General features: G+C 34.9%; 2 protein-coding genes across 3 annotated transcripts in view; one reads left to right on the top strand and one right to left on the bottom strand.

Moving 5' to 3' along the window:
- The window catches only part of LOC111438417 (polypyrimidine tract-binding protein homolog 3), an 11026-nt gene extending 6312 nt beyond the window's left edge, over positions 1–4714 (top strand). Inside the window, exons 5-15 of one of the 2 annotated variants that reach the window (XM_023076331.1) lie at positions 873–954; positions 1966–2089; positions 2381–2445; positions 2555–2604; positions 2684–2725; positions 2819–2870; positions 2956–3013; positions 3178–3191; positions 3476–3583; positions 3673–3816; positions 3937–4714. In XM_023076331.1, coding sequence (XP_022932099.1) covers positions 873–954; positions 1966–2089; positions 2381–2445; positions 2555–2604; positions 2684–2725; positions 2819–2870; positions 2956–3013; positions 3178–3191; positions 3476–3583; positions 3673–3816; positions 3937–4326 — 1129 coding nt within the window. In that variant the 3' untranslated portion in view covers positions 4327–4714. Of the gene's footprint in view, positions 1–872; positions 955–1962; positions 2090–2380; positions 2446–2554; positions 2605–2683; positions 2726–2818; positions 2871–2955; positions 3014–3177; positions 3192–3475; positions 3584–3672; positions 3817–3936 lie in introns of both variants that reach the window. The other variant, XM_023076329.1, reaches the window with a different exon arrangement.
- Positions 4715–9045: 4331 nt separating this feature from the next.
- On the bottom strand, positions 9046–10217 carry LOC111438413 (ethylene-responsive transcription factor ABR1-like). The gene is made up of 2 exons (XM_023076323.1): positions 9830–10217; positions 9046–9743 (listed from the first exon to the last, which is right to left on the bottom strand). The coding sequence occupies exons 1-2, from the start codon at positions 10182–10184 to the stop codon at positions 9172–9174; spliced, it is 927 nt and encodes a 308-aa protein (XP_022932091.1). The 5' UTR covers positions 10185–10217; the 3' UTR covers positions 9046–9171.
- Between the last annotated feature and the right edge of the window lie 9887 nt (positions 10218–20104).

The raw sequence follows: 20104 nt of genomic DNA, 5'->3' as shown, positions 1-20104 counted from the left end.
AAAAAAAAAAAAAAAAAAAAAAAAAAAACCCTACATGACTCTTTAAGCAAGAAAGACACGAATCACAAAACAACGGTTTATGCTTATAATATTTGGATAAAGATCTTCAATATCTGCAGATGGTACATCATTTTTCCTAGAGAGATAAAAGAGTTATTAGACATGGTCTTAACGTACCACCCATTCAAGAATGCCCCTTTTGAAATCTATGGAAAGAAAGAAATCAAAGAGTATTCACGGAGAAGACATAGACTTATTTTAGGCTCCTTTGAAATGTTGTTTACCACGCCATTTATTGGGGTAAATAGTCTAACACATGCTTTTTATAGTTATATCTCATTCATGGTATTGTGAAGGTCTTTTTTGAGCATCACGGATAACTCATCCTTTTTGTAAATTTCAAACATCAATGAAATTGTTTCTTATAAGAAAAAAGTTTTGATACGTTATAAAGATGCTTAATCTAAGATGGAACGTGGGAGCATGCCTCAACTAAGATGCAACTTGGGAACATGGTCCTACCGTTCACTTTCATGGCGAGGTGGCCTTTGAGGGGCTGGATAGTCACAGGCCCTGATTCTAAAAGTAAACATTAGGGAAAGGGAAGGTATTCATCTACTAAGTAGTTAACTAGAATTAGGGATCTCTTCTGTAAAAGAGTAATCTCAGCTAATACTTTAGGGACTGCAAGAGAGAGAAGGTACTCTTTCGGTAGTTGCTTAGGTTGTGAGTCAAGAGAACTTGGGATCTCTTCAATCATCATCCTTTGGCTATTTTTCTTTCTAGTAAATAAAGTGTGTTCTATCATTTCTTTCCTCCAAATCTAGTCTTAGATGAAGCATGTAATGTTTGAATTCTTTTCTATTCTTCAGGGGGAGGAATGTTTATGTCCAGTTTTCATCACATCAAGAGCTAACTACAGCAGATCAAAATGCTCAAGGACGAGGAGATGAGGTTTGCAACTATTTACCTTACTTTTTAGAAGGAAAGTGCTTAGTTATTGTTTGAACACCCAGTAGCCATAACACCATATTAAGTTTTTGTTTTGAACTCTATAAATATGTAAAATGAATTCGAGCATAGTTTTTGTTTTGAACACCCAGTAGCCATAACACCATATTAAGTTTTGCAGATATGTGAAAGCATGAGCATGACCGATTTTCATTTTCAGCCTTATACCATGCAGGAGAATCTCTCTTGCTTCTAATAGCATGGTATACTAAATCTATTTTAGGACCATGCTTTTCCCTTTTTTCCCTCCTTTGGACTTGTTAGATACGGAAAAATATTATTTTGATGAGTTGAGGTTTGACTTAGCAACAATTCTCAAATCTTGAACTGCAATATATGATATTTTAATAAACGTTCCTCCTAAGCTTGATAAAATCTTTTTTTGTACGGTTAGTCAAATAATTTATGTGCATATTTTGGAATAATTGTCAAATTTTTTGTTCAATACCCACTTTTACGTTTGTTCAATACAATAATCTTTTATTGTATGCTTCCTCTTTTTTTATTTGTTTTTCTTTTTTGAATTCTGAATTCAATTGTTTATTATGAAGTTTTTCTAGTGATATAAATTGATCCTAGTTGAATCATACGGCCGTGATTCTAATTTTACCCTCATGCACTATTATTTTTTCCTCTCCATGTCAAAAAGAATTATTGATAACTTGACATGTTAGGCTGGTTAATGAGCCCGCATGTGAAATTAGTGGAATATAAGAATGAATTGTTTAAGTTTATTTTAGTTAAACAGAAAAAGCTTTTGGTATTAGGGTTATTTGCTATTCTACTAATCAGTAACCATTACCCAACACCTAGATCTTCGCTTAGCAAAATTGCTGGTACTCTAACTTTAGAAGAACAATTGTAATATTTTTGGAATTCTTTTCCTTCTCAATTTATTTCCTTCTCTCTCATCCTTCTCCATGTGAATACACTCTTGGTCACTCTCTGAAGCAGCCAAATCGAATACTCTTAGTCACAATCCATCACATGCTATATCCCATTACAGTGGAAGTGCTGCATCAAGTGTTTTTCCCACATGGATTTGTGGAGAAGATCGTGACATTTCAGAAGTCAGCTGGTTAGATTAAGTTCTCTCTTCTCCCCCCTTTCTCATATCATCACTTAATACATGGATTTATTGAAATTCTTTTCTTTTTGTGTTGTTCTTTCTTTCCTTTCTCCCTTTTCGGGTTAATTGAGGTCGAGTTTCCCTTTTGCAATTATGATTGGGCCTCAAATCAAAATTAAGCGGTTTCGTCTAGAACTTGTTGCCAAATATGTTGTTGCTTTCTACTGCAAGTATTTTTTTTTTTTCTTTTTAAGTGAGTCTTCAGACTTATGCATGATTATCCTTTTTTCGTTTATGTAGGTTTTCAGGCCCTTATTCAGTATCAATCTCGCCAGTGTGCTGTTTCTGCTAGGACTGCATTACAGGTAATACTATATTTTGTTGTACCAGTCACTTCAAGCTTGATCCTTTCTTTAAGAAGTTTTTGTCCTGATTTATTTACCTAAAAGATGGACACTTCTGCTACTCCTGTAGGGGCGCAATATATATGATGGTTGCTGTCAGCTAGACATTCAGTTCTCCAAGTAGGTTCTATAACTAATCATGATATGCTTGTGATGTTCTCTCTCTTGGTCAATTATAGATTATGGGTTTCTTGTGCAGTCTTGATGAGTTACAGGTGAACTACAATAACGAACGTTCAAGGTTTGTAGCATGCCTAGTCCCCCTTTTTTTTTTTTTTCTTGTTTGCATCTTGGATTCTATTAGTATGGATATTTCTTCTTGATATTGTTCCAGGGATTTCACAAATCCTAATCTGCCTTCTGAACCAAAAGGCCGGTCATCGCAAGTATGTAGCACCACATATTAATCTCCTACAATGTTGGCTCCATTCTTTCTGAAATCTTATTTTTCTTATCTTGGATGTGCAACAGCCTGGATATGGCGATGCAGGTGGCATGTATGGAGTTCAAGCATCTGGAGCAAGACCAGGTGCTGACGTTTTCTATTATATAATGGATGCATATAGAAACCCAATTCGATTAGTTGAATTGAAAGAAATTGCTTCATATATCTTTGCTTTCATCGTCATAGATTGACTTCCTTGTCAGAAAACCTATATACTTACCTTTTTTTCTTCTTCTTTTTGGTTTCAGTTGCACTACCACAGGTGTGTTTTGCTCCTGTCAAACATATGGTTGAGATGATTGAAGAAAACCGACTATTAAGATGGTTCATTTATTATTAGGGTTTTTCTTTATTTTTGGAATAATATATTAATCCTATTGCAAGGATTATACTTTCCACAAGATCCTTTAGCTTTGTGAACTGGAATGTTCTTGATGAATATGGTTGACTACATTGTGGAATTCTTGAATTAATTTAAGATCTAAAAGTTTGTCGACATCATTGCCTATTATTGTTGAAAATATGTCTTGTTTACATGATTTTCAGATGGCAAACGCAGCTGCTGTTGCTGCTGCATTTGGAGGAGGTTTGCCACCTGGTATTAGTGGGACAAATGACAGGTGTACAGTCCTTGTGTCCAATCTGAATCCTGATGTGAGTAGTATTCTTTGTTCTTTGTTCTTTGTTAGACTCCTGTTCAAGTTTTTATTTTCATGGTTGACACCGCCGTTAATTTGTTACAGCAAATTGATGAAGACAAGCTTTTTAACCTTTTCTCCATCTACGGTAACATTGTAAGAATTAAGCTTCTCCGAAATAAACCTGATCATGCACTTGTTCAGATGGGAGATGGTTTCCAGGCGGAATTAGCTGTGCACTTTTTGAAGGTTTGTTGTTTCTAAATTTCTCGTCTGAAAGGCCTAACTTCGTATGTTAACTTCGTATGTTCAAGGCTTTTGGTTTCTTGGGTGTCAATTGCCTCAGAATACTTTTGAATTTTTATATAGGGAGCGATGTTGTTTGGCAAGAGATTGGAGGTTAACTTCTCAAAGCATCCTAACATTACGCAAGGGGCTGACACTCATGAATACGCCAACTCAAATCTTAATCGTTTTAACCGAAATGCTGCAAAGAACTACCGTTACTGCTGCTCTCCGACAAAGATTATCCACATTTCATCTCTATCCCAGGAAGTAACTGAAGAAGAAATTGTGAATTTACTCGAGCAACACATGCCGATTGTCAACACCAAGCTCTTCGAGATGAATGGGAAAAGGCAGGCACTCATCATGTTCGACACTGAGGAGCAGGCCACCGAGGCTCTTGTTTGCAAGCACGCTACTTCGCTTGGTGGGTCAATCATTCGCATTTCATTTTCCCAGTTGCAGACTATATGAAGTTAGGAAGGGATTCGTAATGCGAATTTTAAAAATGAAGATGATGGCGCATATTGTTTTGATTCTTGTAACAATTAATTTGTGTTTGGATTTCTTGTGGGATTGTACTCTTGCTGCTTTGTTGTCTCAATTCTTCTCTTCTCATCTCATCTCATCTCTCTCTTCTCCCCTTGGGCTTGTTGAAATCATTCTTAGACGCCTTCCAACGGAGTTAGATTTTGGTTTTATGCTCAGTTTTGAAGAGAATTAGGAAGAAGGAAAGCTAACCTGCCTTTTTTTTTTTTTTTGAGTTGAGGATATCTTCGTTAGGTGGTATGTACATGGCCCTTGTATTTTTTGGCAAGTCAGGCCATTGGCTGTTGTAATATCAGTTCATAGTACGCTTAAATCTCTTCTACCTAATTTATTGATGAACATGTCTTCACAAGCTTTTCTCCAACTCTTTCTTTTTAGCTCTTGACAGGTGAAGAAATAGGTGTTAAATGTATGTATTCTCCTCTATAGGACAATGTTGACTGTTTTGACGGCATATATTTGCTGAAAGGAAGTAGCCAATGGAGTAACATGTAGGATACAACTACCTTTATGTGCAGGTGTTATCTGCGGAAGGGCAACATGCAATGCTCCTCATGCTTGGTTCATTCGGATGCCTTCAGTACACCAAAAAAGTTATGATATAAAATGAACCTTACTACAAGTACCTCATAAACATACAATAACATAAGCCTCTAATGCATACAAAGTTCACACCAATTTTTTGGCTTCTGACACACTAATAGATGAAGTCCAAACAATTGTTTGAATTCTTCATCAATGCAATCACAAATAAATTTGTTGATGTAGAGAGTTACTGGCTTTAGCTCACTTTCGGTCACTTCACTCAACAAATTTCTCAACCACAATACTTCAACACGATATCACAGTTGTCATAAACTCAATCCCATGGTTCGCTGCTTTTGAGATTGTCAAGTGATCAAATTTTTGTTGAGATAAAACGTCATTCGTGCAGTGTCTTTTCTATCGTTGATCTCTCTAGCTAAACAACTGTTAGTAAAATCAACTAGTTCATAAGGTCTTTGTCCTCTTTGAAACTTTAGTCCGCAGTTTGTGGTTTCCTTCGCATAGTGGAGAATGTGCTTGACGGCTTGATGATGCATCAGAGTAGGCTTTTACGTGTACCTACTCACCATTCCAACAACATATGAAAGATCTTGACAAGTATGAGTTGTGTACCTCAGACTTCCAATGACGCGCCTATACTAAGTGAGATTTACAAAGCCTTCTTTAGCGTCTTTTTTGAGTTGTAACCTTGCTTCCATGGGGTATTTAACTGGGTTTCACTCTGCCATCTTAAATTGCTTCTACATTTTTCTTAGCATAGATTGATTGCTTTAGCATTATATAATCTCTCTTTTGATCCACCTTAATAACGAGGTAGTACATGATTAACTCAAGGCCAGTCATCTTAAGTTCTTTCATCATTTACTACTTGAACTTTGTGATGCCATTTACAATTGTACCGGTAATGCAATTCATCAACGTACACACCAACTATGAGTGATTCAACTCCACGACTTCTTGTATACACTACATGCTCTTGCGAGCACTTCATGTAATTGAGACTCTTCAAATGCTTGTCTAGGTGTATGTTCCATGCTCTTCGTGCTTGCCGTAAATTGTAGAGGATCTTTGACAAGTTATACACTGTTCTTTTTGGTTTTGATGATGAAACCTTCCGGTTGAGTAATGTACACTTCTTCCTGGAGATCATTATTAAGGAATTCTGATTTGACATTCAAGTTATGAACCTCCCACCTTTGTAAAGTTGTGAGGGAAAGAACCAATCTCACAGTGGCAAGTCTAGCTATCGGCCCAAAGACCTCATCAAAATTAACTCCTTGCCACGAGTCTTGCTTTGTGGTTAATGACATTCTCTTCACTAATCTTTTTTAGCTTAAATACCAACTTCAAATCGATGGACTTGTGACTGGACTTCTCTTCACTATCCTCATCGTGCTTCTTGTTGCGACATTGATATGAATAAAAACATCTCAATCATACAATATGAACTTGAAGGAAGTCGTGAAGAATATTGTTCAAATTACACTAAGATAAAGTCATGTTATATTAAGTGAAGTCAAGTTTTATTAAAGTTGAAATCAAGTTGCAATTAACTTCACATGAAGAAGAATAAGCTTCATTTATGTAACAAGAGTTTCAAGATACTTCAAGTAGGGTTTCATTTATTCTAAGAAAGTAACAAATTCATGATGAATGATTAACATATAGATTAAAAAAGAAGAAAAAAGAGTACGAATGGAAGGGAAAGTGATATGAAACATGACCAACGAATTTCCATACCTCAAGGTTCAATTATAAGGACGAGAGCCAAGAAGCTATAACAAACCTTGTACACTTACATTTAAGCTATGGTGAGCTCGTCAAAGAAAATTCTAGAAGACGTTGGAGATCTCCCTTATATGTTTTGCAAAGTTGAGCTTCAAGAAAGAGATGCATTAAATGTACTTTAGTTTGCCTTTAATGAACTCAGTTGAATTTATGGAACTAGTTCAAGGATTGTTAATAAACACATTTCATTTGTTGCATTATTTATTTATAATTTAAATATTTGTTTGTTATATTTAAACTAATTTTTTAATATAGGAGTTGAAGAGTATATTGTTACCCACATCGATTACCATATTCCTTGTTAACTAACCATTTTAATACGAAGATTATGTGTATTTATCTTTCGGTTAACTAACCATTTTAATACGAAGATTATGTGTATTTATCTTTAACTAGCGAATTTAATATGGAGATTGTGTCACGGTTGTAAAGGCTATATATATATATATATATATATATATATATAAAGTCTTCTTGTCTTTGATGAGCCATCACATTTTGGAATTAAAAAAAATAGAATTTCTATTTTTCACATTTTGGAATTAAAAAAATAGAATTTCTATTTTTAGCTTTGTTGACATGTAAGTTTTTTCGTGTGCAAATTCTTGGGTTTAAAACTTGTATGCCAGAGTCATTCAAGTTGTATTAATCAAATCTCTTGCGGAGTAATTCGAATCACGAGTTTTCTTTACTCTTGATTTTGTTCGTCAAGGTAATTCGTTTCAAACTTTTCCTTGAGTTGATTCTATATCACAAAAGAAGTTGAGAAAGTTTGTAGAAGTAATGGGCAGCAGATTTGACAAGTAAATGACTATCGAAAGCGGTGTCATAATAATCTCGACTTGTTCAAAATCAAATATTAATCAACACGTTGGAACATGAAATGTGACAATAAGACATTGAACAAATTAGTAATCGTAAAACATTTTTAACACAAGTGTAAAGGATTTCTACCGATTTTATTTTTTTAAATAGTCATCTTTTATTTTATAAAAAAAAGTGAAAATCAAAGTGTGTTCTATGAATGTATCTTTTACAATTAATTCATAATAATAATAAAAAAAGTTGGAAGAATATTTTTTTTTAATAAGGAAAAAAGAATTAGGGTTTAATTGAGACGTAGAGTCGTTGTCCAAGTAATTTGTATTATTTAGTATTAATAAAGGAATCGAATATTGCAATTTGTGTGTTTAAATATAAAGAATCCAATATGGATTACCAAACCCATTGAAATTATGTTTTAAAAGTATTCAAAATCCACCACCTTTTTAATATTTACATTTTCTACCATCTTCCTCTTATATCTTAAATCATTATACAATTTTGGTTACGATCCAATTATATATATATATTTTTTTATTATTATTATTTATTCTAAGGCCATTAAACATAAAAATAATTTTACTTTTATTTTAAAAAATTGAATAAATAATCTAACCTAAAATATTTGCTCACAATACAACAAGTATGATTTGGGTTAAATAAATTTAGGATAGAACAATTAGATTGAATCTAGGGTGAACCGACATAAGCCAACCCACCAACTCTTACGCTTCCATCTACCCGTGAAAATGTCAACCAATAATGGAATAAATTGGGATAACCTATGATAAGAATTTACATATAATTCTTAAGAAAGACCAAGAAAGGAATAAATAATTCAGACCAACTTTCTTATAAAAATTTAAAATTTATAAATTAAGAAAGAAAATACTAAACAAAAAAAACTTAATGATGATGTGTGTGTGTGTGTGTGGTTGGATGTAAACAAATGGGAACACAAAAACTTGAAGTTGTCGTTTTGAGACAAACATCATGAAAGGGACATAAGGTTTAGGAAATTAAAAAAAAAGAAAAAAAAGTCAAAATTGTTAGATGAACACGACTCTCCACAATCGTACGATGAGCATAAATTCTCGTGATTTTCTTTGGGCTCTTCCAAAAGGCCTCGTATCTTCTAGGTTTTGTTCTATCTGCCCATCCGAGTCATCCCGTACTGGGTTGGTAGTTGAGGCCGTCAGATTTATGATGTCACAGTCACAGGCGTCATCTCAAAGGGCTTACCTGGGACTCGGAACTCAGTAAATACAAATATGCAGATGTAGATTGTTAGCTTGAAATCCAAATGGACTGGGTATTCCTTCATTATTCTCTAAATTAAAGGATGTGAGACTTTTCTCAGATAAAAATTAAGTTTGAAAAATATGTAAGATTAATTTGATGTATTTTTTATTAGTGTGAAGTTTGGAGAATATGTAGAGATTAATTTGATGTATTTTTTATTAGTGTGAAGTTTGGAGGAAGAATTGCTTCAAAGTATTGTTTAACATTAAATCTACATGAAAAAATGGCAACAACCTTAATTTCTCCCATTACATTGGACGGACACCTCTAATTTTATGTTTTTCTAAATGGTAAAACACAAAAATAATCAAATTATCCATCGCCCGCCGGTGGACGATACCCAAATGAAGATGCCCCGCCGCTCCCACTCCCGCCATTCATCTCATTTTCCGGTGGCCGGAACAATCTACGCTGCTGTTCAGAAAATGGGAAAGCAAAATTCGATGCACCAGAAGGTGGATTCACAAACACCCGTTCCGGGAACTCGCCGGAGTTTTGAGGAAAATACGAATACTGCAGATAGTTCCCGAAACCAGTGGGCTGCAGCGGCTGCGCAGCCACCGGAGATGGGGCCCAATGGGCGTTGGGCTGCGAAGACGGCGGAAGGACAGTGACGAATTCAGGGAAATTGAGCTTGGCTTTGCTGCCACGGAATCGCAAGGCTGCACCGTCGTAGGCTCGGGCTGCGGCCTCGGCGGTGTCAAAAGTTCCGAGCCAGACTCTGGTGGCCTTCTGAGGGTCGCGAATTTCGGCAGCCCATTTTCCCCATGGCCTCTGCCTCACTCCTCTATATCTTCTTCTTGGGTTTTCTTCGCCGGAAATTGCTGCCGGCGTTCTCGTCCCCGTGGCGGCGGAGATGGTGTTACTTGAATTTGAACCACCACCTGATATTTTTAATGAGAATAATTAAGAACAATTAAAGAAATCAATTACAATTAAAAAAAAAAAAGAAAAAACAATTGGAACTCACAAATTGAAACAGAGGGCTCCCAATAACTCTGTACAGCTCCAAAATCCACAATCCGGCCACCGCTATAGCCATTTCCGATTCCCCTTCCCCACATTATTCCACTTTCTCCATCTTCTTCCCTCTCTCTTTTCCTACAACCACCACCTGCCGCCACCGTGGTTGCCGGTGGAGCAAAACCAGAGGAATAACCAACCCCAGATAAATCACCAGCGCCGCCGTACCCGGGGGAAGCGCCACTGGAAATGACATGAGTCAAAGCCGAGACCATGGTGATTATCTCCCCGGCGGATGAGAAGATCGCCTCCGGCACATCGCCGCCGCCGCCGCCCTGTTTCGCCACCTTGAAATAGCACATAAAATCAAATGGTTAAGGTCTCAATTGGAAGAAATTGGATTGAAGGGTATTTATAAGTTGCAAAATTAAAAAACGTGCGCCGCCTCCATTAAAATAGTGAGGGAGTTTAATGACATTCTTGGAGTGAAGCTTCGTTTCACACCTTTGAATATGTTTTTTTTTCTTTTGAAAACAAACAAGGATTGAATTCATGCATGGGGGTTAACACATGGAAAGGGAATAAAGGGTCATTTATATATATATATATATATGTTTTAATGTGTTTTCATGACGGTGGTCTTAGGATTGAATTGCCGTCTTCAAATGCTAGAATGAGTTTATAGTAGTTTAATCAAAACAACCCACAAAATTTTGTAAGCTGTTTTCTAATTAAAAATTTAAACTTCATGCATGTTTTTCACCATTTGAGTTTTAAAATATAAAGTTGTTAATATCTTCCTATACAAGATTGTTACAATTTTGACTTCTAAAAACAATGAAAATTTAGATTTTTGTTTCCTCCTTTGATTTCAAAATTTTAATGTAGTCAAGTAATGCTCAATAAAATAGGACAAAAAAGTTAGGGAAAAATTCGAAAAAGTTCTTCATTTGACCATTTTATCAACTAATTTAACTCGATCGAATTTAGTCATATGATATTAAGTCTAAAGTTGGAAAAACCTAAACTCAAAATGGCGAGCCCAAAAATTTACAAAGAGTATGACCTTGACCAATCTATCAAGTGAAATGTTCAGGTTTGACATGTACATTCAGAATATTTCCATAATTTGTTCTTAAGCGGTAATGTACATCTCCAAGATCTAAATTTTAGAGACTTTGGCAACTTATTTGACTATGTTGTATTCTTATTATCTTTATTTGGCAACTTAGAAACAATGGCTTTGTTAATCCTATGTGTGTTTTGCCAGTTATTCGTTTCAAATTATGAGTTTCTCGATCTTACCAGAGATTCAGCCCGCTGGGGTCTTCTCTCCGCCGTCTACTTCTCTCTATGTTCTCACACTTCTTTTCTCTTGCAGGCACATTCTAGAGGGTTGTGGCTGAGTGGGAGCATTTGGTAGGAGTGTAGTTTCGTGGTCAGTTGAAGATGCAGAAATTCCTGTCGCCTCGCTAAAATTCTCGCATCTTTTCTAGCGACTATAACTATTTTTTTTTTGTAACCGTTAAGAGTATGATAAACACAAGAGATTTGTAAAGAGCTGCCGCGGTTGTCACTAGTATGAATTATCAACTTTCGTGGGTGAATGTCATAAGTGGGAAGAGATTTGTAATACCCATATGTATAAGAAGGGTTTATGATTACGAGGAGTTAAATTTAGATCAAGTTAAACATATGTATATGATTGATTTGGAAACGTAACCCTAAAGGGGTAAAATTGGAAAAATAGCCTTTTGATCGTTTTAAAAAATAGAATGTTCTTTTGAAAATTTAAGAACTAAACCGATACCAACTTTATATTTCATGAAAAATTATGGTGTGAATCGAATTTGAACCTTATATAATGAAAACAAATTGACAAGATCTCAAATCTCGAACCCAAAGTATATTAGAACTCTTATACAAAGTTATTGATAATATGATTGGATAAGGAGATGGAATTTGTACCAAATTCTTGCATCTCAATCATATCCATCTTGGATTTTGTTAGATAAACGAACCACGAAAATCACATCAAATAGATTAAAGCGAGAAAGAGAAAAGGACAATACCAAATATTATTCCATTATACATAAAAAAAAAAACATTATATTAAAATACGAAAACCTTAACGTTTGTTAAGATTACGTAAGATATGTCTTTAATGACCACCTTTTATTTGTTTATGTGATTTTCCGTTGTTTGAAAATTTCTTAAGTAATCCAAATCGGTAAATATTATACACTATATTGTTAGGGATAAGATGACCAAACCTAAAATCCGACCCCACCACTTCAAATCTCAATCCATTCTATTCTTGTCCATCTCATTTTTTTTTTTCACAAAGGCATGGAGAGATTTTGACTCTTTAGAAACCCTATCTTTTGTATTTTCTTGTGATATGAATTTGAAGGTTGAATTTATAAATATGGTATTTTTTAGGGTTATATGTAGCTTTCAACTTTCAATATGACACTTCAAATTATTTATTATTTTTTTATTCTACTAATATATTTTAATAAATCTATAATAAAATATTATTTACATGGTTATTTTGAATATGGATAACTTAAAAGAAAAAAAATTAAGTATGCTAAACATAATGTTAAGTATTATATATCTTTTTAATTATAATATGAATGAAGTTGAAAATATACCATAGTTCTCATTAACTAAATACGCATAAATGAAACTAATAATATTAAAAAAAAAAAAAAAACAATGAGGTTGGACAAGGAGCGGCACGAGAATTTTTTTTATACAGATAGTCAGAGTGTCATATAGTTGGTGAGGAACCCGATCTATCATTCAAAGACAAAACATAGAAGGCGAACCATTTCACTCCCAAGTTAGTGGAAGATGGTGATGTGTTTGAAGAAGATAGAGGGTGCAAAGAATCCCGCAAACATTTTGACCAAATGTGTTGATGTTGGAACATTGAGGTTGTGCAAAGCCTCAATTCATATGGTGCACTGAAGATGCTGATAATCATTTAACAATTAAATTCTTGGTTGACGGGATGATTTGGAAAAATTGTTGGGGAGGTGATTATATGTGTTAAAGCTATATATAGTAAAGTGACACCACACATTCAAAAGAAAAAAAACTTGAAATAAGTAGACACCAAAAAAATTTGAAAAAGTAGCATTGAAATCCAAGAATTTGAGTATAGATGTCTCTTGATTTCTTTCATTCCAAATTGGTGGAGATCCAACCATTTATATCATCCAAAAATTAACCTAGGTATGTAGGAGACTGCCAAGCTCTCATATGGCGACTGAGTTGGACAAAATCTTATTTTTCACCTCGAGATTTCAGGTTATTTTTCACCTCGAGATTTCAGGTAATTATGCATGTAGTTTCTGGTAACCCTAGAGAGGTTAGGGAAATCATTGGACCTTGAATTCAGTAAAAGAATACCTAAATCTCGAGAAACAAGCAACAATCGTTTGAGTTTTTAACTCACCCTCTTTTAGAAAATTTGGGAGCTACACTCAAACAAATTTCCCTCGTGCCAATTCCTACACAATCACCCAAACTTTTGTAGAAGGAAGGGAGGGCTGAAAATGAATGGAACAAATTTCTCAATAGTTTTGGAGAAATTTTGACAAATCTAATTCCAGCACTATAGATAAATTTTTTTTCCAAAAGTCGTGTCTATTGAGGTTCTAGGAACCTAAGGAGTAAGCATGAAGAAGAGCTCGAGGACTAATAAGCTCCGGAAAGGGAAATCTTTTAGCTCAAGCTCTTAGGTAAGTTTCTGACATTTAAAAACTCTCTCTCTATACTCAAATGATGCTGAGTGAGACAAATTTCTTTAGCTTCTTAGAGACCAATTGAACATTTTTCATAAAGAAATCAAGAGCTAAGGAGGTATGGATTAGCTTGACCAAGAGGTTGACTTTTCTAGTTTTAGGAACCCATAAACCAGGAAGCTTTGGCCCCAAAATTGAAGCTTCATAGTGTAATATAATTCATCCACAAGCCTTGTACCAATAGATTAGAAAACGAAGAATTTTGTCGAAAACCACGAAGGGAGATAGGCTCTCCAACTCCTGATCGGAGAAGGAAAGAGGAAACCGATTCTGTATTCACAATAGGTGAGTGATCTTTCTTCTCGCAATTCCTACACCTTTGTGTATGTGAGGGCTTATGCAGTGGACATCAAAGTTATTATCTGGGTATGACTAGAAATTATGTGGGCTTTGCACAAGTTCAAATCCTACCGCTCATGAGTTTTTATTTATTTATATTTATTTATCAATGATTCGAGGGGAATTACACATTGCATAAAAATTAAAATTAAATTTAAAAGCGGTGCCATTAGATATTTTGTAATTGTATTACGTTCTATATTTTCTAATTTCTTTCTTTCCTTAATTTTTCATTCCAAATTGGTGGAGATCCAATCGTCCATGTCACCCGAAAATGAACCTAGGTCTATAGGAGACTCCCAAGTTCGATGACTGAGTTGGCAAAATTGTATTTTTCACCTCGAAGTTTCAGGTAATGAGTCGTTCAGTTTCTGAAGAAATAAAAGGCGGTTTTGTCACTCGACTTCAGTTATAGGAAGACTTTCTGATTCTTGATCCTTGCAACCATAGTGTTATACACAAGTATGCTTCCTTAAACTGGGACCATTCAGAATTGAACGTTTTGTAGGAACACTTCCATCAAAAGTGAGCCTCTCTCTTCCTCATATATGTAGCACAATGTATTTGATACTCTGCTACATTGTTCCTACATTTAAAGTTTTTCTCTACACCTTCTAGGCGTGCCTCTTCTACCACAAGCTTAACCATTCCGCCACTGAAGGGAAGTCATATATGTAGCACAATGTATTTGATACTCTGCTACATTGTTCCTACATTTAAAGTTTTTCTCTACACCTTCTAGGCGTGTCTCTTCTACCACAAGCTTAACCATTCCGCCACTTAAGGGAAGTGGGTTATGTTAGGTTGAATGACGCTGTGACCTCTATGAGTAATAACCTCATATATATCCAGATGTGTACAATAAAGATTACATGGTGGGCCAACTGACTGAAGGTATGATCATAATCAATGTCATACTGTTGTTTAAACCCTTTAGCAACCATCCATGCTTTGTAGCAATCAATAAAGTCACGTGGCTTTTCCTTGAGTTTGAAAACTCATTTGCAATCAATAACGTTAAGACTAGCACGAGGAGGAACTAACTGCCATGTCTTACTTTTGAGAAGTGCATGAAATTCATCATTCATTACCTGAAGCTAGAAGGGATGCTCCATAGTAGTAATATGTGAAGTAGGTTTAGATGCAGATGCCATGACCTGATTTTTGAGGCTTCGAAACTCGGACCGTGGCCCAAACGACGAAAGCCAAAACAAACAAAAAGAAAGGAAAAGAAAAGAAAAGGATAAAAATATAATTCAATTAAAATAAAAGAAAGAGAAATTTTGTTTCAAAATTTTACCAAAGAATTTACAAATATAAAATGAAATACAAAAGACTCTCAAAGACCAAAAGGGACTGACACTCCAAAATGACCCCCTCTGTGACCGCACAGCTCTCGAAGCTCCTTCACCTTGACCGACAGCTTGCAAACACCTAAAAAAAATAGGAAAACTGGGATGAGTATAAAAATTATACTTAGTAAGCCATCTACTTGTAGGCTCTCATCGCATTCTAAACCTAGCAGAATTCTCATGGTCTTCTAATTGGCTCAAGGACGTTTGGTTCTAGCCTTAGCCCCTTGGGACTTGCTCTTTGGAGCTTTCTCTTTGGAGTTTCACTAGTTCTCCGTCCATTCATTTGATATTTAAGGGTCCCTTATGGCGGGCTGTAATGAACGGTAACTTTCTATGAGGTGCTACATTTGCATGGCTATCTGAGACTACATGGTATCTAGCCTAGGGGTGTACTGAGTATCTCCTAAGCCCATATAGTCCCCCTAGGGGGGCATGACCCAACTCGTTCCCATGCAGCTAATGGGCTGTACGATGTGGGGACACATTTTTCATACGAAATGGCTAAGAGTAGTAAGAACTAATCAGGAACCCCTGATCCTCCCATGAAGCTATAGATACCGTTCACACAACTAACACTGAAGAACATTCATAAGGTACTTCTTCATCGTAGTAATCTGATAGGTTCCTAAGGGAAGGTGGTATCTAGACTTAGTGACTTGTCACTCCTAACTACAAATCCCTAGACTCCTCATAGTAATGGGTCATGAAAAATAACATACCCATACGTGCGAGTATGGACTCACCAGTAAGTTTGCACACTGCTGGGCCATTTTCCTTGTCGGGCGAGCATACTTTGGGAGCTCCTTAGGTCGGACAGCCATTAGAACTAGTAACCGTCATGGCAACATTAAGTTAAACATAATGATCGTTCTCTCTCCTGCTTGACCATCGCAACATTATGATAAACATAATGATCGACATAATGATCGTTCGTCATTCACATGTTGTATCATAATCATATCATATCATATCATAAACATTTTGTGGTCATATCACTTCCTAACTTATCATAGTCTTAACATTCTTATACCTATCACAGTTGTATCGTTACATGAACGTATTTAGTCATATCGTTACAGGAACGTATCTTAATGCTATCGTTCTATCAATCTATCATAATCATATCCCTTTCTACCCATAACCTAACCATATTCTTTTATCAATTAATCATGACCATATCATTTTTATCAATCTCTCACATCTATAGCACTTCGATACGTAACCTAACCTTTATGTTTCATGAACATATCTTACTCCTATCATTATATTACGTTTAGTGTATCCTTTTCGTATCCTATCTCAAACATATCATTGAACACCTCGTATTGATAGTGTTATCCATATATATCATATTTGATATTTTATTATAGGTAAATATCTAGATATTTGTCTTCTTACCATAGTTATCTTTCCGTATATTGTTTTTTTTTTTTCCATTTATTACTATTTCCACATCCTTGTAATTTATTTGATTATAAATAGAGAACTTTCCTACACTATTTAGGTGTGGTGGATTAAGCAAACATTCTTATGGTATCAGAGTCTTTTCGGTTTAACAACCCCAATCCTTTCTTTTTAATGGCTTTTGAATCTTCCACTATTTTTCTCCACCACCACTGCTGGCTTTGACGCTGCAGGGGCAGTTGCTATGGCTGCCGCAAGCGGAGCCGATTGATTACTCTTCGGCTCCACCATTTTGACCTCCAAATCACCCTTCGCCATGCTCCGTACATACAACCTCACCTCCTCCAACACAACCAATTTTCCCTCAACCAACATAATCTCTTTCATTTTCTTTCCAATCTTCCCTTCATCCTTCACAAAAACCTTAACCTTAACCTATTGACCTTCTACAGAGATTTACCTTTGGAATCTGGCGCCGCACTGGCCTCTTCGCGAACCTTGTCGCCGCCACCCTTCTCACCAAAATTGGCTCCTTCGCCCAACGTGGCGACTCTACCGACTTCACCAGTGTCTTTGTCCCTTGCTCTAGGTTTCCCCCTTCTACTTCTTGGGTTAGAAATATTATCACTAGAGTCAAAGCAGCATCGTCGCTGAGCGACGATCCCTCTTCATGGGTTAGACATATTCTCTTTGAAGCCAAGGCAGCATCGCCCTAAGTGATGATCCCTCTGCAGTTTTCGATGGTTAAGAAAGTGTTTCTCTATGCCTCCTCCGAATCAGGTTGTTGGCATCTTCATGAAAAGTGTTTCTTGACCTCTCTTTGAATTTTTCAGATCCAAGCTTCACGTTCATTCAAATCCAACGCTCAGCTTGCGGGGGGTGTTAAGAATATTTAGTACTAAATTATAGTTTCCCATATATATCATATTTGATATTTTATTATAGGCAAATATCTAGATATTTGTCTTCTTACTATAGTTATTTTTTCATACGTTATTTTTTCTATTTATTACTATTTCCATATCCTTGTAACTTATTTGATTATAAATAGAGAACTTTCACACACTATCTAGGTTTGGTAGGTTAAGCAAACATTCTCAACATATCTTATCATAAGCATATCGATCCATAAATAATTCACACATATCAATATATATAACACGTGTAGAACCACGGAACACGTGTCAACATCATAACCATACTAATAGTAAGACCACTTATTTGGATGGATTTAGCCGAAGTTCTATCTAACTCCAAATTAGCTCGCTTTTGTCCATCGAATTCGTTCTTACATATTCCAAGGTGCTTCACCCTATTAAAAATGTTCACCAAATTCATTTAGTAATTCTAACGTCTAAGTTTTGTTAAGTATTTAACAACTTCTATAAATATGTCTAACTATAGAATGCCTACTCACAACAATTTAATACTTTTTAGATCTTCCTTCAATGTTTTTCATTTTTTTTTTTGTTTTTATATCTTCCATTTTCTTTTTCTCTCTTATTCGGTATGTTTTTCATTCTATTTTCTTTGTCTCTGTTTTTATTTTATTCTATTTTCGTGTTTTCATGAAGTTGGCCATGGTTACTCTCCAATCTTCCCTCTTATCTTTTTTTTCTTTCTATTATGTACTGGACATTCTTTGTATTTTCTTTAATACGTTCTCTCTGTATTTTCTTTCTTTCTTTTGATTAGGTTTACGGTTTCCAAATCTTTCCTTTTTTTTTTTTTAATATTATTCACAGGTTAGATTATCTTGCTTATCAAAATTAAGAGTAAAGAAAACTCATTTCTAAATTCGTGATTTGGATCACTCTACAAAAAGTTTGATCAATACTACTTGAATGACTCTAGCATGCAAGTTCTAAATACAGGAATTTGCAAAGTATGATTAGCTCGGAACAAAGCTAAAATAGAAAATCTATTCTTTTCAATTCCAAAATGTGATATCTACCATAAATGAAAAAAAGACTTTATATAGTTTTTGAAAACCGTAACATGCGTGAGTTAAATACACATAACCTCCATATTAAAATGACTAGTTAAAAAGAAATACTTATAACCTTAATATTAAAATGGCTAGTCAACGATGGAATATGGTAATCTACATCAAAATGACTCAAATCAACAACATAAAATGTTGCACCAACACTATACTTACGTGGTAAATCAATTTTATAAACATTGTCGTTGATATGCTCAATAACTTTGAAAGGTTCATCTCCTCATGGGAAAAGCTTAGATTTTCTTTGAGTAGGAAATCTTTCTTTTCGAAAATGTAGCCACCCCCAAGCTCCTGGCTTGAAGATGACAATCTTGCGTTGTTTATTAATTCGAGAGGCAACTTTGAAATTTTGCTTCTCAGTTTGTTCTTTTCTTTGCCGTGTAGTTGATGAACACACTCTACCGTAGTATTTGCATCAAAATTCACTAACTCTTTTGACGCCATAGGTAACAAATCAATGAGGTTTAAAGGATTAAAGCCAAAAACAATTTTAAAAGGTGTGTATTTAGTAGTGCTATGAAAAACGGTGTTATATGAAAATTTTATATGGCAAACAAACCCAAGTCTTATGATTCTTATCAATAATAGCCCTAAACATAGTAGTCATGGTTATGTTAACAACCTCATTTGCCCATTGGTTTGAGGATGCCAAGTAGTTGAATATACTAGTTTAGTTCTCTAACTTACTCCATAAAACACGTCATAAATAGCTTAAAAGTTTAACATCACCATCACTAACTATGCTTTTAGGAATTTCATTCAAGGTAAACTTCTCTAAAGAACAAGTCAACAATATGTTTTGCATCATCAATTTTGTGACAAGGAATAAAATGAGTCATTTTACTAAATGGATCAACCACATGAAATCCAATTTACAAAGACAACCTTCATTCTAAGTCAAATTGGTAAAAATATCCCTAAAAAGTGGTACTATATAAAAATAGTCCTAAAAAGGTAAATTTAGATCCCCCACTAAAAAGCAAATTGGATGATTTCTCTACCACTAGCGAAATTATAAAGCTAGCAATTTGATTTGGCAATTAAATGGATAAATTGATCTAAGTGTATGAATTAAAGGATAAATATGAAGATTTAGTTTTAAAATAAAAAGAGAAATTGGTGATAAATAAAAAATTCAAACACTTGGCATTGGCCAACTGTGAGGCTTCCATTAAAGGAGTTTAATTATTTGAATGTTGAAATATCAAGTAAAAATAGAAGTTCATTCTCTTCTTCCAAAATTCAATTTTCAAATGCCCATAATTAACCAAAATCTTCAAATTATACGTTACAATTAATCTTCGAGATCAGTCTCATTCGAAAACTACTCTTTTGGCCGTTTTAGAAAAAAAAAAAAAAAAAAA

This window comes from Cucurbita moschata, unplaced genomic scaffold, assembly GCF_002738365.1.
Source record: "Cucurbita moschata cultivar Rifu unplaced genomic scaffold, Cmos_1.0 Cmo_Scf00074, whole genome shotgun sequence".
NCBI lineage: Eukaryota > Viridiplantae > Streptophyta > Magnoliopsida > Cucurbitales > Cucurbitaceae > Cucurbita > Cucurbita moschata.
Note: the sequence above shows the minus strand (reverse complement) of the source record. Positions and strands in the feature narration are given on the sequence as shown.

What these genes read in the sequence shown, in the direction of transcription:
- LOC111438413 (XM_023076323.1), bottom strand. Translation starts at nt 10,184, where the DNA reads ATGTGCTATTTCAAGGTGGCGAAACAGGGCGGCGGCGGCGGCGATGTG. An exon ending in GGAGCCCTCTGTTTCAATTT is followed by an intron (nt 9,744 to 9,829) that starts GTGAGTTCCAAT and finishes TAAAAATATCAG; the next exon opens with GTGGTGGTTCAAATTCAAGT.